Below are 17,282 nucleotides of genomic sequence, written 5' to 3'. Positions count from 1 at the left end.
GGAGCTGGGAGGGGTGAAGGCAGTATGTTCATGAAAGCACCGTGTGGAAATATCTAGTAAGTGGCATGGAGGCCTGTTTCTGGACATGATAAGGTGAAAGGTCACTTATCAGAGCTTGACCTCCTAGAGACAGGGTCTAATCAAGTCAATATTTCCCTTGTTCTGAGCCCCCCCTTCCCCCCCACCGTGCCTCCTCTTTTCTCTCTACATTCTATTAAATGGTCCCATAAGCTCTCACAAATGGACACTTTGTGGTCTTCTATGGGCTTAATTACTATTTCTTTACTCAGGTTTCTCAGATCAACACAGTCAGCCCCAGTCTCTCTCCAGACCATAAGTCCAACATCTTCAACTGCCTAATGGCAGTTGAAATGTAGCCATTCCAAACTCATCGTGTCCCAAACAGAATTCATGATCTTTCCCAAACTCACTCCTCTTCCATGTTTCCTTCTTCTATCAAAGGCTCCATCAATCAGTCAAGCTCATTTTCATACCACATATCTAATTTGTCAATGCTTGGTTTTTCTACCTCTATAACATTTCTCATGTCAGGATCATATCCCCTTTAGCCTAGATTAACACAAGAGCTTCCTCATGTACGTACTTGCCTCAGATTTCTCTATTCCAATCTGTCTTCCACATAATTGTCAGTGTGATAGCACTAAATGACATGTCACTCCCCTATTCAATAAACTTTGGTCACTTCCTCTTACCTCTAGGATCAAGTATAAATTCCTCTGTTCGGCATTTAAAGCCCTTTACAACCTGTTCCCAACCTACCTCTTCAACTTAATAAATTTTACTCCCAGTTGAATTAGATTTCTTCTGTTCCCCATAAAGAGCACTCCATTTCCCATTGCCATAGCTTGCATTGGCTCTGCCACACCTGGAATACGCACACTCTCTGAACCACAATGTTTTAGAATAGCTAGTTTTCTTGAAGACTCACTTCAAACACTACTTTCTATACAAGGCCTTTCCTGATCTCCCCAGTTCCACATTCTCTCCCCCACCCATTACCTTTTATATTTACATCCTGTCTCCCTGAATCAAATGTAAGAGCAGGAAATGTTTAACTTTGTTATTTATTTCCTTAGTGTACTGCATGGGTCCTGGGACATAGTAGGCACTCAAACAATGTTTGTTAATTGATGGGTTGTGGCTAAAGATACCCTCCCACAAATGGTTTTCTTCTATCCCAATGTTGGTTGTTGGGTGTCTAATCCCTCCCTTCACAATGTGTAAGTTAGTGTCTTATGTGTTCCCTAAAAGGGCAGAAAATTCTCATGTGAGGTTCCATTTGTCTACCTGTTCTGGGAGGACAGGTGAATCATTCTATGGGGAAACTTTAACAACAGAATTAACTATCACCATAACCTATGCACAGGTAATGAAGTTCAGCAATAGGAATCCAAAAGATAACAATGCTAACAATTATAGGATCACAGATTGAGAGTTAGAAGGCATCTTCAGGGTCATTGTCCAGCCTCTTTATTTTAAATTGGAGGAAACTGAGGCCCTGAGAGGTTAAATAACTTGATCATGGTCACACCAAAAGCAAATAGCAGAGACAGGATTTTTATCCAGGTAGCTTGACTCTAAATCCAGGACTCTTTCCACTGTACTAAAATAATTAATAATCTGATTATTTAATCCTAGACTAGTAGTATCAAACTCAAATAGAAATAGGGGCCACTAACTCATATATAAGGATGTCTAGAGGCAATATATTGACAGTTTTAAAATGCAATATTATCTCTATTTTATTGTGGTTTTTTTATTTTATTAAATATTTCCCAATTACATTTTAATCTGAGTCAGGTAGCACCTGAGAGTGTTATGGGCCACATGCTGCCAACAGGATATGTCTGATGTCTTTGTCCTAGATCACTGCAAGAGTGAAAGAAGAAATCGGAATACTAAGAAAATATCTTGTTAGTAGACTGTAAAATCCATAAAGGCAAGGATTATTCCCCATACTTAATTCTATCCTATGTGGTGCTTTCCTTGTTCATTATGGCGAATCAGTAAAAATATTTTCATTTAATTCGATACAGCTGATTTTAAAACAAGTAGATAGAGTTTTGGGTCTGGAGTCTAGAGGACCTGAGTTCAAATGTGACCTCAGACACTTCTAACTGTGTGACCCTGTGCAAGTCATTTAATCCTACTTGCCTCAGTTTGCTCATCTGTAAAATGAGCTGGAGAAGGAAATGGGAAACCACTCCAGTATCTTTACCAAGAAAACCCCAAATTGAGTTCACAGAGTTAGACACAATTAATTAACTAAATAACAACAACCACAGCAAAAAATGAGTTACTATTCAAACACATTATACTTATTCATTTAGGGGACAGAAAGATTATATGACAGTTTTCCAGTAGTATTACATTTTTGAATCAACACTATCATACAACAAATCTCTAGCTTCTAAACTATGTTAATTACCATATTCATAAGAACCCTACCACTTAGTTGCTCATCTAGTCAACATTTATCATCCACAGACTTACTTGCCATATACACAATCCTAGGTAATTATGGTTTAAGTATTTTTTAAAATTGATGTAACAAAGCAATATGCAATCACATCATCGATATTGGCAAGCTGTAGCTGAAAGAATGCTAGAATATAATACCATGTTGATGGAAGTAAGCATGTATAAATTAAATTCATGGACAGAGATAAATTTGACAGACCTTACTGGTCACCTAATCCAGGGGTCCCTTTTGGCAATCTGGGGAAGCTTATGGACCCCTTTTCAGAATGATGTTTTTAGATACATGAAACAAAAATACATAGGATTGCAAAGGAAATGAATTATATCAAAATACTGTTACCAAAATATTTTTTTAAAAAACCAAGTTCATTGACCCCAAGGAAGGAACTATTGATCTAATCCAAATCCCTCATTTTATAGATTGGGTGACATGTCTCCCCTAAAATCACATAGTTGATAAGCCTATCAAAACTCAGTTAAGCTAATATTCTGATGACAGTCCAACAAGGACCTATCCTTAAAGCCTTTCTGATTTGTTTGGGTCTGTTCATTCTCTGTTCTTATGACCTTGAAGGTGCAGGCTGGTGGTGTACTGGAAAGAAGTCCAGGCCTCAGTTAGGAAGACCCCTCCTCATGAGTTTAAATCTGGCCTCAGACACTTAGTGGCTGTGTGACCTTGAGCAAGTCATTTAACCCTTTTTTTACTTAGTTTCCTCATCTGTAAAACGAGCTGAGAAGGAAATAGCAAACCACTCCAGTATCTTTGCCAAGAAAACCCCAAATGAGGTCACAAAGAATTGGACACGATTGAAACAACTAAACAACAACAACAACAACAACAACAAAATAACCCTGAAGGACCAAGAGTTCCTGATACCAAAATGAGGCACCAGGATTGGATTTTAGTGTGGTCCCAAAGTTGGTTCATACCTTAATAGATCACAGATCTAGATCTGATCTACCTCATTTTGCAGATGAAAAAACTGAGGCTGAGGCTTAGTAACTTAACCAACGTTATACAGTAAGTGATTTAAAACCAGGTTACTTGACTCCAATGTGTTCTTTCCACTATAGCATATTGTATTCCTTTCCCAAAGGGATAATAATGTTTCTATAAATGGAGCCTTTCCAGATAAGAGAAAGAAGTTCCTGACTATGAGAAACTAGAGTCAATGGATGTGGGCATTTCCTTTCCTGAAGACTGCTTAATCAATCAGTTAAACAACATTTATTAATGGCCTACTATATGTCAGGCCTGGTGCAAAGTATAGATGATAGTGCACTGGATCTCCAGATCTAAAATACAAAAATAAATACAAATACAGATATAGATACAAAAATGGGATAGTCCCTACCATCAAGGAATTTATATTCTTATAGGGAGATACAATAATGAAGGTATATTTGGGGAAACAAGCATTTTATTCTTTACTTATATATTTATTCATTTACTTATTTGTTTATTTTTGGGGCAGGGCAATGAGGGTAAAGTGACTTGCCCAGGGCCACAAGTGTCTGAGGCCAGATTTGAACTCAGCTCCTCCTGAATCCAGGGCCAGTGTTTTACACATTGTGCCACCTAGCTGCCCCAACAAGCATTTATTAAGTAAATGACTAGGTATGGGCCAGACACTGTGCTAAGTACTTCAAAATTATTATTCCATCTGATTGTCACAACAACTGTGCAAGGTAGGTAACATTCTTATCCCCATTTTACAATTAAGGAAACTGAGGCAAAAATCCCAGGATTGCAAAGCTAGTACATGCCAGAGGCTGGATTTGAACTCAGGTTTTCCTGACTCCAGGCCCAGTGCTCCATACACTGTAACCACCTAGCTGAGGGAATAGTAGTAGCCAAGTAGAGTTTAGATCTGGGCATTCATTGGGATTGTGGGTGGAATGACAAGGCAACTGATTTTCAAGTCCTTTCCAGTAGAAATGGGATCTCTACCGCTTATTGAGAACAGAAGCAATCTCCAGTCCTTGAAGCTCTCCTTGGTCTTTTCCAGCTCTATGAGTAAATAAAAATAGTCAGTACTTTCTCCACTTACCAAGGGCTCTAGTTCCTTGCGGTCTATGAGGTTCATCTCTGTGACAAAGTAATAGAAGTGTTTGTAGCAGGTGTTGACATGGGCTTCAGCACCCATCACGATCACACGATCAAAATGATGGATGTAGACGTGCACAAACACCCGGAAAAGACGACACAGAATCTTCTTGCAGATCTGAAGGAAATTCCTTGGGAAAGGAACACCTAAAAAATAAAGAGGATGGATTCAAGCCTCAGTGCTTAGTTAGAAGAACCTGAAGGACACATTCACTACCAAAAGGGAGCCATCCTAAACATAAGAATTTTTAAATTTTTAAAATTTTTATCAATATATTTTTAAATGTCACCTTCTTTTCTGATTATCTCCTACCCAGTAAACTTCACCTCTTTATTACAAAATCTGCATCAATTAATAAGGCTGCACACCTCAAAGATGACCTTTCTATAATTTTTGGTAGCAATTATTTGGTCTTGAATGACTATGATAAACCTCTCTGTTTCTTTATAAATAAAACTACATGACAACCAATTTTTAAAAATATTTCTTTGTCAGCATACAGTTAATTAAGTTCAGGTGGATGTCAATCACAAAGCAACTTTTAATTCTACTCTTGGATACCAGTTGTTATGTAGGTTCTGGTGGAAGATAAACCACTTTCATTTACATTTGAGAATCCAGTGGCATATTCTTCTTGTCAGCCTTTACTATTGCAATATGAAACAATAGTCTGATTGTTCCAAAAGTAATTCTGTAAATTTTTAGCTTTTAATGATATACTCTGAAAATATGTATAAATCCTGCTCTCATTTTTGGCACATAAATGTTCATCTTTCTATAATTGCCTTTGGATAATGATCCCTGGATTTCATCAACATTATACAAGACGTGGTATAGGCACATAAATCCATGGTAAATCAATTTACTGCACCAAAAGCATACATGAACATTGGCATGCTGTGCTGATATTAATTGCTCTAAAAGTATTCCTGTTAAGCTTTGACTTCAGGATGCCAGTTGGCCTCTGAACACTCAGCTTTTGTTTTTTCCTTGATAGCCTTATGCTTATTGTATCTAGCCTGGGGTAAACCAAAGTATTTTAAGTATCACCTTCATATCAATAGCTCAGTTTCTTCAAGTTCAATCTTTCATTTCTATTCTTTTTGGCATACATTAAGAGTTTTACACTTATCAAGTGGGTCCAAATGTTCTTTTGATATTATTGGAGAAAGTTTATATAAAATAAAGTAGTTGTCTAATGTATTTTTCAGTTGGACCATATAATTTGATTTTATAAGTACATATCAAATAATTATTGTTATTTGATTGCTTGGATAATAATGATGTTTTGGTAGAACTCACTCTTTGACTCAAATTCTATTCAGGAATGATGCTAAAGCATTCAATGCTAGGCAGAACCATAATAGGCTTAAATTATCTCCCTTGAAGATGACATGTTTTACATCAGCTGTTCCTGACATTATGTCATTAGTGGTGTGTTTTAGAGATCAGTTTTCTATGTGGATTTCCCAGTATTCTCACTATATTTGGAGCCATTTTTTTTTTTTTTGGTGAGGCAATTGGGGTTAAGTGACTTGCCCAGGGTCACACAGCTAGTAAATGTCAAGTGTCTGAGGCCGGATTTGAACTCAGGTCCTCCTGAATCCAGGGCCAGCGCTTTATCCACTGCACCACCTAGCTGCCCCGATTTGGAGCCATTTTAAAAATATTTGAAGCATGTGATGAATAGATGAGTGCAGAACTTAATTAAAGGCTTTGCAATGATCAATAAGGGCAGTATAAAGGTTATAGTGCTTTCAAGTGCCCTACTCATCCATTGTTTTTTTTGCTTTTTTTTTTTAAGCCAAAACATTTATTTTATTTTTTTCGGTTACATGTAAGGGTAGTTTCCAACATTCATTTTCATAAGATTTAGAGTTCCAAATTTTTCTCCCTCTCTCCCTTCCTTTCCTCCCCCCTCCACAAGATCCCAACCAGGTTATATATGTACAATCCACAAGTGTTCTTTTTATCAGTTCTTTCTATGGGGGTGCATAGTAAGCTTCCTCATTAGTTCCTTGGGATTGTCTTGGATCATTGCATTGCTGAGAGTACTTAAGTCATTCACAATTACTCATTGAACAGTACTGCTGTCACTATGCACAATGTCCTCCCAGCTCTGCTCACTTCACATTGATATTCATTAGTCTTTCCAGGTTTTTCAGGGATCATCCTGTTTGTCATTTCCTGTAGCACAAGACCATTCCACTACAATCATATAGCACAGCTTTTTCCATCATTCATCATTTGATGGACATTCCCTTGATTCTCAATTCTTAGCCTCCACCAAGAGTTGCTATAAATATTTTTTGTACAATTTTCCCCCTTTTCTCTTTTTCATGATTACTATTGTCAACTGTTTCCCTTCCATCCTATTCCCTTCCCCATGATATTTATTCTATTATCCATCTTCTTTCATCCTATTACTATTCAAAAGGGATTTGCTTCTGTCTCTCTCCTCCCCCACTCTGCCCTTCCTTCTTTTGCCCCTCTCTCTTTATCTCCTTCCCCTCCCATTTTCCTGCAGGGTTAGAGAGATTACTCCACCCAATTGAGTGTGTACATTATTCCCTCCTTGAGCCAATTCTAATGAGATTGAGGTCTTTGAGCCAATTCTGATGAGTGTTAGGCTCATTTACTGCTCAGATTAAATAGATTACTCCACCCAGTTGGGTGTGTGTGTTAGTCCCTCCTTGAGGCAGCTCTGATGAGTTTAAGGTCTTTGAGCCTTTTCTGATGAGTGTAAAATTTATTTACTGCCCTGCTCCTCTCCCATCTCTTCCCCCACTCCAAAAGCCTTTTTCTGTTTCCTTCATGTAGGATTTCACCTCTGCCCTTCCCCCTCCCCCAGTGCATTCCCTTCACCCCTCAATTTAACCCTAAAGATGTCATCACCTAGCTAGGTGACACAGTGGACAAAGCATTACCCCTGGACCCAGGGGTATCCCAGCCAAAACCCGGCCTCAGACACAAGACAGTTGCCCACTCTATGACCCCAGGTATGTCCCCCAGCTCCAATTTTTTATGGTTCTCTAGGGTCTTGTATTTAAAAGTCAAATTTGCCATTCAGTTCAGGTCTTTTCATCACAAATATCTGAAAGTCTTCTTTTTCATTAAAGTCCCATTTTTTTCCACTGAAAGATTATGCTGAGTTTTGCTGGGTAGGTGATTCTTGGTTGTAATCCCATTTCCTTTGCCCTCTGTAATATCATATTCCTTGCCCTCTAGTCCTTTAATGTAGAAGCTGCTAGATCTTGTGGTATCTTGACTGGGGCTCCACAGTACTTGAATTCTTTCTTTTTGGCAACTTGCAATATTACCTCCTTGACCTGAGAGCTCTGGAATTTGGCTATAATATTCCTAGGAGTTTTCCTTTTGGAATCTCTTTCTGGAGGTGATTGGTGGATTCTTTCAATTTCTATTTTAGCTCCTTCTAGAATTTCAGGGCAATTTTCCCTGAGAATATCTTGGAAGATGATGTCTAAGCTCTTTCCTTGATCATGGTTTTCAGGTAGACCAATAATTTTCAAATTATCTCTCCTGGACCTATTTTCCAGGTCAGCAGTTTTTCCCAGAAGATACTTCACATTGCCCTCTATTTTTTTATTCATTTGGATTTGCTTTATTTTTTCTTGGTTTCTCATAAAGTCACCGGCTTCCATCTGTTCAATCCTCATTCTTAGGCAATTATTTTCATTAGAGAGCTTTTGTACCTCCTTTTCCATTTGGCCAATTTGACTTTTCAAGCTGTTGACTTTTTTCTCATGTCTTTCCTGCATCACCCTCATTTCTCTTTCCATTTTTTCCTCTACCTCTCTAACTTTATCTTCAAAGTCCTTTTTGAGCCCCTCTATGGCCTGAGACCAATTCATATTTTTCTTGGAAGCTTTAGATATAGGGGCCCTGATGTTGACATCTTCCTCTGAGGGTGCACCTCGGTCTTCCTTGTTACTGAAGAAGCTTTCTATGGTCCTCACCTTTCTCTGCCTGCTCATCTTCTCTTTCTTTTACTTGACTTTTAGCTCCTTAAAGTGGGGGACTGTTTCCAGTCTGCAGTATCCCAAGCTTAAGAAGGCCCAGGTTGTATGATTTAAGGAGGATCAGGTTCTTCACTTGCCTGGTATGTTTCCTGGTCCGTGGATGACCCCAGACCAACTTGCTAATCAACCAGCTTTGTGTGTTGTGGTTGTTAGCTCAGATGAGCCTGTACCCCTCCCCCACCTGGGCCTACCTCCTGGTTCTCAGCAGGGGTGAAAAATCCAAGTTCTGCCTCAGGACCAGCATAGACCCCTATAGTCTTCCCCCTACCCAGGGCTCAGCCCTCTCACCAGACTGTGAGCTTAGTTCCAGACAATACTGGCACTTCAGCTGATTCAGAGGCTCTGGGGGGTCTGCTTCTCTGGTGAGGCCTTCCTGGGACTGGATTTGTGTCAGGGTGCCTGTGTGGTTGGGCTCGACTCCTGTATCAGCAAAGCAACTTCCTCCTTCTGACCTTCCAAGCTGTTCTTTCAACCATTGTTTAATGAATAACGAGTTGTTCTTTATACCCCCTTCCTGTACTTTCGGATAAATTCTTTTTTCATATTAGCCAATATGTGGATTTCTAAAATATAATTTAAAATTTATATGTATATATCATCTATTATATATGCAAAAATATTTATATTCATAACTTTTTGTAAAATGTTTTGTATAAAGTATATACATATATAATTGACCTCTACTTTAAAGAATTACTGGTGTTCCTGTCTATTGGTAATAAACACATGATGCCTTCCATTAAGAAAAATAGGATTAAACTGTAATGGAGAAAAAGTTGGTATTTTGCTATTCATTCATGTACCATTGTGAAGCACTTGAATCCAAATTATGTATCTTCTCCAGATCTACCACTTTCTAGTTTTTCAGAGAAGCTAGAATTTTCAGTCACCTACTTCCTTTGACATAATCCTTATGTTTTCATTATATTAATGAAGACAATATGGTTTTTGCTTTATATTTGATCCAACTTGTGTTTTTTTGTCTGTTGGGACTTCTTTCAACCATATGGATAACCAAACATTTTCCACATCTGCTTTAAGGGTTGTAATTTCTCTCTTGTAAATTCTTGCTTTTGGAAGCTTTCATATTTTTATTGATTTTTTTCTTATGCTTTTATTCTTTATGTCCTATTTACCTTTTAACTTTGATTTTCAATTGTTGGTGAAAGGTATCAATAATTTTTGATATGCATTTGTTTTCTAGATTCCATCATGCATATTCCTTTTCTTGTTGCCACCTTTCATCATCAAACAATACAGTGTTCAGGTTTCTTATTGCATGTGCCAGCTACATATCAATGTAACGTTCCAGTGTCCTTCCACAGGTTTTCAATAGTTTTTTTCAAGCCACTTATTTTATGGCAGTATTCAATACCTTTCCTTAGGAGTATTCCTAGATTGCTCCAAAGTGATTATCAGGGAAATAGTCATAGAATTTATTATAGCATGCACAGCCTGAATTTATAATCTTTGTCAAATATTGTAGGGAAAATGCATTTATCCACGACGTTTATAGCAGATGACAGATATTTTTAATTAGTGTTTTGAAACAGCTGATGTATTTGGATTCATGTTATCAAACTACAAAAGTTATTTCTAAAATTCCATTCTGATTATGCTATCCCTTTTGCAAAATTATTAGAGGAACCTGTTTCATTATTGGGTCGCACTGGAGTTTGTGCTAAACATAGAATTTCATGGTCTTTAGGTCCTTCCTCTTCTACCTTCCATTAAACTGTGAGCTCCTTGAGAGCAGGAAATTTCTTTTACCTTTCTTTGTATCTCTAGTAATTAGCAGAGTATCTGGTGCACAGACTGACACAGACAACTTCTGATTTAAGGAGTTCCCCAACATCTGCTCTTATTTCATCTAATCAAAATTGTCCTGCCTCCATCGATAATATTTCATTGTATAACTTAGAGCTGAGAATACTATGGACAAAAAGTAATATGAAGTATTTACCTCAAACCAGTAAAATCTGCTTTACTATGATATAGTACTGTGCATAATGAAAGCATTTATATCTTTAGTGTAATGATTAGAATGATGCCACCTGCTGGAGACTTTCTGTAGAAAAGCTCTGCCATGAGGAGAAAGCCTCTGAGGGCAAGCCATGCGGTCAAGGTCCTTGGTGTCAGGAAGTGATATTTGCTCGTGGTTACTGTCTATCAAGGCTACCAGCCAATCAACTTGAGGAGCCTCCCATTTTCTGGGAGGAGGACACAAAATAAGAAGCAGACAATGGTGGAGGGGTTCTGTCTCTTTTGGTTCCTGACCTCACCATGGTGGGTCAGATGATGGGGTCTCTCAGAAATAGTTAGATTTTTACCTTTCTCTCTGATCCTAATGCTCTTTAATAAATACTTAAACACTTAAATACTCTTGCTAAAGCTTATAATTTATTGGCGACCACTCATTAGATTTTAGGTAGTATAGCTAGAATTTTAGCCCCTTACATTAGTTAGTTTCATGCATGCTTCTAGTCTGCTCATTTCAGTGGTAAGTGCCATATAACCTAGAATTTCTATCAAGCGGGATATTGCTTTTTCTGATTTGTTCTGATCTATTTTGTCTCCTTATGATACCAGTACATTACTCCCCTTCTACATGTCATGCTAATCTCCACAATGATTCTGAGTAAGACCAGTGTAAGTAAGACAGACTACCCCTATGTTGTCCTGTGTATTTCTTAGACTCAAAGGAACAGTTTCATCATATTGGTCAGGCTGGTAACACAGTCAATGCTATTGGCAAAACACAACTGTTCAGTAGTTCAGGGTTCCTACCAGGCCTTCTTGTCTATCATAGCTGTCTCTGGGTATACAGTCCCCTACTGTATATTGCCCTGCATTCCCTTATTTTGCCATTTCTCTTCCTTCCATCTCAAAGCACAGAAGATGGGTTATTATCATTGTCATCTTGTTTTTCCCATATTTTTTGATGAACTTTTTTGTTTTTGTTTTTGTTTTTGGTGAGGCAATGAGGGTTAAGTGACTTGCCCAGGGTAACATAGCTAGTAAGTGTCAAGTGTCTGAGGCTGGATTTGAACTCAGTTCCTCCTGACTCCAGGGCTGGTGCTCTATCCACTGCATCACCTAGCTGCCCCAATGAGCTTTAAAATAGAAATTGTCTAAGGACATGTTCCTGTCCTGCTACTATTCTTTTGTATTTAATATTCTATTTTTTGATTATGTAGATAGATTAGATAACTTATTCATTATTATCATTATTACATAGGGCAGATATGCAACATTTGTTTCAAGTGTGTGTTAATCTACTGCCAATGCAGTGTTGACAACATATTGTTACTAAATAAACATTATCAGAATCTTAGCACCAGCAACTTCTCCTACTATTCTTGGCCATATGTAATCTTAACTGATTCTACATCATGCACTTAAAAAAAAGCAAGAGGAATATTTTATATTAAGGCAATTCTAAACAACAACCTTGATCATTTGCTCAATATGATTAAGTATAACACTACAAAATGTTTTCTTTTGTTCTCTAATGGTTTTTTATGTATATTTTACCTTTCCTAATCTGTATATTAAGATCTCAAGGTGGGGCAGCTAGGTGGTGCAGTGGATAGAGCACCAGACCTGGAGTCAGGAGTACCTGAGTTCAAATCCGGCCTCAGACACTTAACACTTACTAGCTGTGTGACCCTGGGCAAGTCACTTAACCCCAACTGCCTCACCAAAAAAAAAAAAAAAAAGATCTCAAGGACAGGGATTGCATCTCATAGGTCTTGTAACGCCCATGGCTCAATGTCCATAGAAAACCTTATGGTGGCAAAGTTTTCCAAATGCTCTTCTTCAAAGATGACATTTTGATCATTGCAACTATCCTCAGAATTCTACAAAGCTTCAGTGAAGTCCACAGAAATGAAAAATGAGTTCATTTTAATCATTCACATTAGAAAAATAAGTAGATGGAAAAAGTATATATTTGCTCTATTATGATGTAAAACTAGAAAGGAAGTCCATTAAATTATTCTCTCAAGAGACACTCTATTCTCATTCTCTCTTCCTCTCAATATATAGGCATCCATATAGATCTATATTTATAAAGAAAGATAACAAAATATAGGTACAGAAAATAACTCGGGGCACCTAGATGGCACAGTGGTTAAAGCACCAGCCCTGGATTCAGGAGGATCCGAGTTCAAATCCAACCTCAGACACTTGACACTTACTTAACCCCCATTGCCTCACAAAAAAAAAAAAGAAAATAACTCAATGAACACTCTTCCTATGTATATATTATACTCCAAGAACATGCATTTTTCATCCACTTTATTTTTCCACTGTGAATGGTTATTTATCTTGTTGCTATAGATTTCACTAAAGAGACTTTGTGAGAAATCTCTAAGTTCTATCTATATTTCTGTATCTAGATAGACAGATTTCTTGAATGAGTGTTGCGAATGGACAATAAGCTAGGCCCAGAACTTAGTAGTAGAAGGAGACTAGTATGGATTGAAATTTGGAAATTGTATGATGCTTTCAATGACTCCAAATTCTTGAAACTGCAAAAGCACATATTTTTAACATGGGTATTCTCTCAGTGAGGGTACAAATTATGGAATACTGTGATATCAGAAAGATGAAAATTATAAGCAATTCAGAATATAAAAACCCATGGTGGGTGTAAGTAGGTTAAAGCATTTTACCTATGAGAACTCTTATTCATGAAGTCTTATAAAAGACATTATTGAAAATGTGAATGAATGGGAACAGAGGTGGGCCAGTAACATAGAATGAATGACAGAAAACAGAAAGTACAAATAGATAATTGGTACCCCCAAGATTCTAACAATAGCAGAATAAGGTTTGAGCATCGAATAGATGCTATAAGGCAGATTTACAGAACAACATGGAAAAAAATTGCAAAGGGTGAGAAAGTGCACTATCACATTCACACAGATGGAAAGAATAACTATATTTATGCTGATGAAAGTCCAGAGCCACCCAAACTACTCTGTAGTGCTTAGCACACTGTTGGACAAATAGATCTACCTGATGATTTTTGTTTGTTTTGTGGGTGGATTTGTGGGCTGGTCTAGACCTTTGATTTTACTGATATAGCGAAATCCAGTGAGGGTCCTGCCTTCACCAATACAGACCACTAAATATCCTGCAATTTATAATGTTTGGGGCAGTGAAAGGTTAAATGAGATGCCATGGGCTACACGCAGTATGCTTCAATCAAGTCTTGAGGCAAGACTTGAATCCAGGTCAGTCTGAAACTGAGGCCAATTCTAAAATAGTCTCAAAACAAGAATGATTTATTAGCAAGAAGGAATAAAAATAATAACTTTTAAAAACAGTATGCCAGTCTTAGAGTTTTATATGTGCATGATGAAATAAATAATCTCTAAGGTTTCTTCAAGTTCTAACATTTTGCATTTTGCATGAACAGGATATACGGGGAGAGACTGTTGAGATTATTTTGATTTTGTGTGAATAATACCTTTAGTCAATTGGTTTTTCTATTTAATATCAAACTTTCCTCTCTTCTTATTTCAGGCAATACCGCAACAGTTAATTTTCAGCCACTATGTTTGCTTTAAACAAGTTAATGGCAAACAATATTAATGGGTTAACTAAATAAAGGTTGCCAATATTTTATGTCTTAAGTGTTTTAGGTTAAACTTTGACAGGAAATGAAAGTCACCCAGCTACGTTCCCAAACAACTCTATGAATGTCAAAAGTATGTCTCTGATTTGAAGCATTCTTTTTAATTAATAGTAAGTGACCTCCCCATGAAGGCAAGCATTTTATCTCCGATTTTAAGTTGGGGAAAACTGTGACGTAAAGAATTTGGCCAAAAACATATAAATGTGCACTTAGATTTATTCCCCAAAGCCCTTAATCATGTCTCCATTACACCCCCAACAAAGCACTGCTGAATTTATTAATTTGTCTTGTTCTGAGGTCAATGCCTTTTTCCCTGTGACAGGGAAATATCAAATGTGGATTAAGACAATTTCTCAGGGACAGGATCATGACAACCCTGGAGTATTTGGAGTCACAGCTTGATTAGGAATGACAAAGCCCCAATGGGAGCTCTCCCCATTCCTATTAATTTCCATTCTTATGTGTCCATAACTATTCTGGGGCCCCATTAGTATAAAATTCCTTCCTAATTCCTTGGCAGGGGAGAGGAGGTATCATATTGATTTGGAGGTGAGCTCTGGGTAATTTCTCCATTAACAGAGTTTGCTAAAAGTTCCAGTACGTCCCTTGCCTTTATTCATGTACCTTCTTTCTCTTTGTCTACTCTGCTTTTCTGTCCTCTAAACCCTCTAATCCCTACCTCAAAATTTCCACTTCTGGCCCACCGTGTAAGTAAAATAAGTTACTCAAGCATCAGGGCACTATTTCATTTGCACTATTCACAAAAGCAGGAGGGAGTCATAACTACTCAGTTAGAGAAAAGAAGAAAAATTCTGGGTCAGATGGCTACACCACAGTTAACAAAAAGTTTAAAAATGCAAAACATGACCAAGGATCGAGTTGTAGCTACTTGTACATTCTTTCTCTTTCTTTTTTTCCCTTCTTTTAAAAAGAAAGTAAACTTGTCTGAATGAGTAAACTGGCCTTGGTTAAGCCCTGGGCTAAGCCAGCTCTACGTGTGTGAGGAGAAAAATTATTGGAGAATTATTTCTGGTAACTGGGAGTTCAGCCTCTCAGGGCACCCAAGCACTGATCAAGAATGTGCCAACTCATTCAAGTAGCTGGCAAACCTTCCACCTCCTACCCTGAATTAATCTGCATTAAGGCTTCACTGAGTGTTGGCCAGAGCCTATATCTAGGGAAAGCATTCATCAGGTCATGCTGGTTCTCCCCTTTCTCCCTATCTCATGCTATTCTATCTGGCAGTATTTCAGAAAGAAGAGTTTGATAAAAGGCCAAGAGAGAAGTGTGGTTTGGTTCTTAATTCCCTAAATTCATAAACTCTTAGCTTCTATGATGATAGCTCTGCCTCATCAAAGAGAGAGAAAAGGAGGGGCCAGGGATCTTTTCTTTGTTCCAAGTAATGGAGAAACTCACCTACCTCTCCCTCCCTCCACTGTCTTTGATGAGGCAGAACAGTGATTATGGAACTGATGGTTTATGGATTCCTGGAAGGTGAAGAAATGTAAGACAAAGAGAACATCAATGCAAAATGGTTTGAAGAACTTCCACCTGCCCCAGGACACAAAATGAAACTTAATCCACTCAGTCAATCCTTTGGGGGACCTGAGAGTATGTTATTAATGGCTTGAAATGTCCATGTTTCTCTTTAAAACTATTATTTATGTCTGAGACCATCTGTTGAGTCCTTTGTCTATTGAGTTCTGAATTATCTGGTGCACATGTGAAAATCTCTTTATAAGTCATAAAAATCACTCATTCTCAATAGCTCATAAAAAAATAACCAACAACCCACACACGTGGGAAAGGAGGACATTCCTCCTTTGGCAAGGGGCTAAGAACATACCAATTCTAAAATAGTCTCAAAACAAGAATGATTTAGCAGCAAGAAGGAATAAAAATAACAACTTTTAAAAACATTATGCCACACCCACTCTTTCTAGATTTACTCTCACCTCTGTACATGCATATTCCCAACTTATGCCTTTCCTTCTCCTTTCTTTAGAAGAAAGTTTAAAAAAATCAGAGATGCCTTGAGCTATCTATCACTGGTGAAAATTCAGCTGCATAGAACCAGTCCTTCCAAGCAGATGTTTTGTGTTATCTCTGTGTGCTCCTAAAGGAAGTGTCTGCCCTTCTTGCCAAGGAAAATAGTCCAATGTAGTGTGATTTTCTTCCTCTGACTTAAAAAAAGGAAAGAAACACACACACACACACACACACACACACACACACACACACCCCAATCTGACAGATACAAATGATTAGACATAAACTAAACTTCTATTCGATTCTGCTGCACTGTATTCCACAACTCCCCAACCCATTTTATCATAGTGTCTGGGACAAAGAGAAAGGAAATTGGGTTCATTTGTGATTCTAAGTCAAATGTGTCAAGTTTCAGTCCTACCATTTACCTAGTGCTCTCCAGTCATGACCAACAAAATCCATGGAACTTTGCTACCCATATCACCCTTTCTTATTGCCTTGTCATATGGTCCTCCTCACAAACTATCTGCCTCTCCCATATTTTTATGTTAAGAGGTAGGCATAAAAGATCAAAGAAAATCAAAGGAAAGTGATGTAAGAAAAAAATAGATCTTGGAGTTTTAGTAGCCCAATGACTCAATCTAAGTGAAGGATGTGACACAGAAACCAAAAAAGCTAATGGGATATTGATATTAGGCTACATTAATAGTCACAATAATAATTGTGTTACAATAGCAAATTCTAATAAGCATGGTTTTCTATGTAGATACGTGTGCGCATGTATGCCTATTTATGCATATACATATGCACATGTCTGCTTTCTGGAGCCAAGCAAAGTAAGGCATACTTTAAGACTGTCAGTCAATAAGCATTTAGTAGCAAACACCTACTGCGTGCAAGGCACTGCCCTAAGCACTGAGTATACAAAGAAAATAAAAGAAAAAGTCCCTGTTGTCAAGGATCTTCCAGTCTAATGGGGGAGACAACATGCAAACAACT

General features: G+C 37.8%; 1 protein-coding gene across 2 annotated transcripts in view; it reads right to left on the bottom strand.

Annotated features, from left to right (window-relative positions):
- Window positions 1-17,282, bottom strand: part of MOB3B (MOB kinase activator 3B) — a 291,776-nt gene that overhangs the window by 44,787 nt on the left and 229,707 nt on the right. For both annotated transcript variants that reach the window (XM_043979420.1, XM_043979419.1), the window contains one exon: window positions 4,554-4,756. In XM_043979420.1, the coding sequence (XP_043835355.1) occupies window positions 4,554-4,756 (203 nt within the window). The remainder of the gene's footprint in view (window positions 1-4,553; window positions 4,757-17,282) is intronic.

Source organism: Dromiciops gliroides, chromosome 1 (genome assembly GCF_019393635.1).
Source record: "Dromiciops gliroides isolate mDroGli1 chromosome 1, mDroGli1.pri, whole genome shotgun sequence".
Lineage (NCBI taxonomy): Eukaryota > Metazoa > Chordata > Mammalia > Microbiotheria > Microbiotheriidae > Dromiciops > Dromiciops gliroides.
Note: the sequence above shows the minus strand (reverse complement) of the source record. Positions and strands in the feature narration are given on the sequence as shown.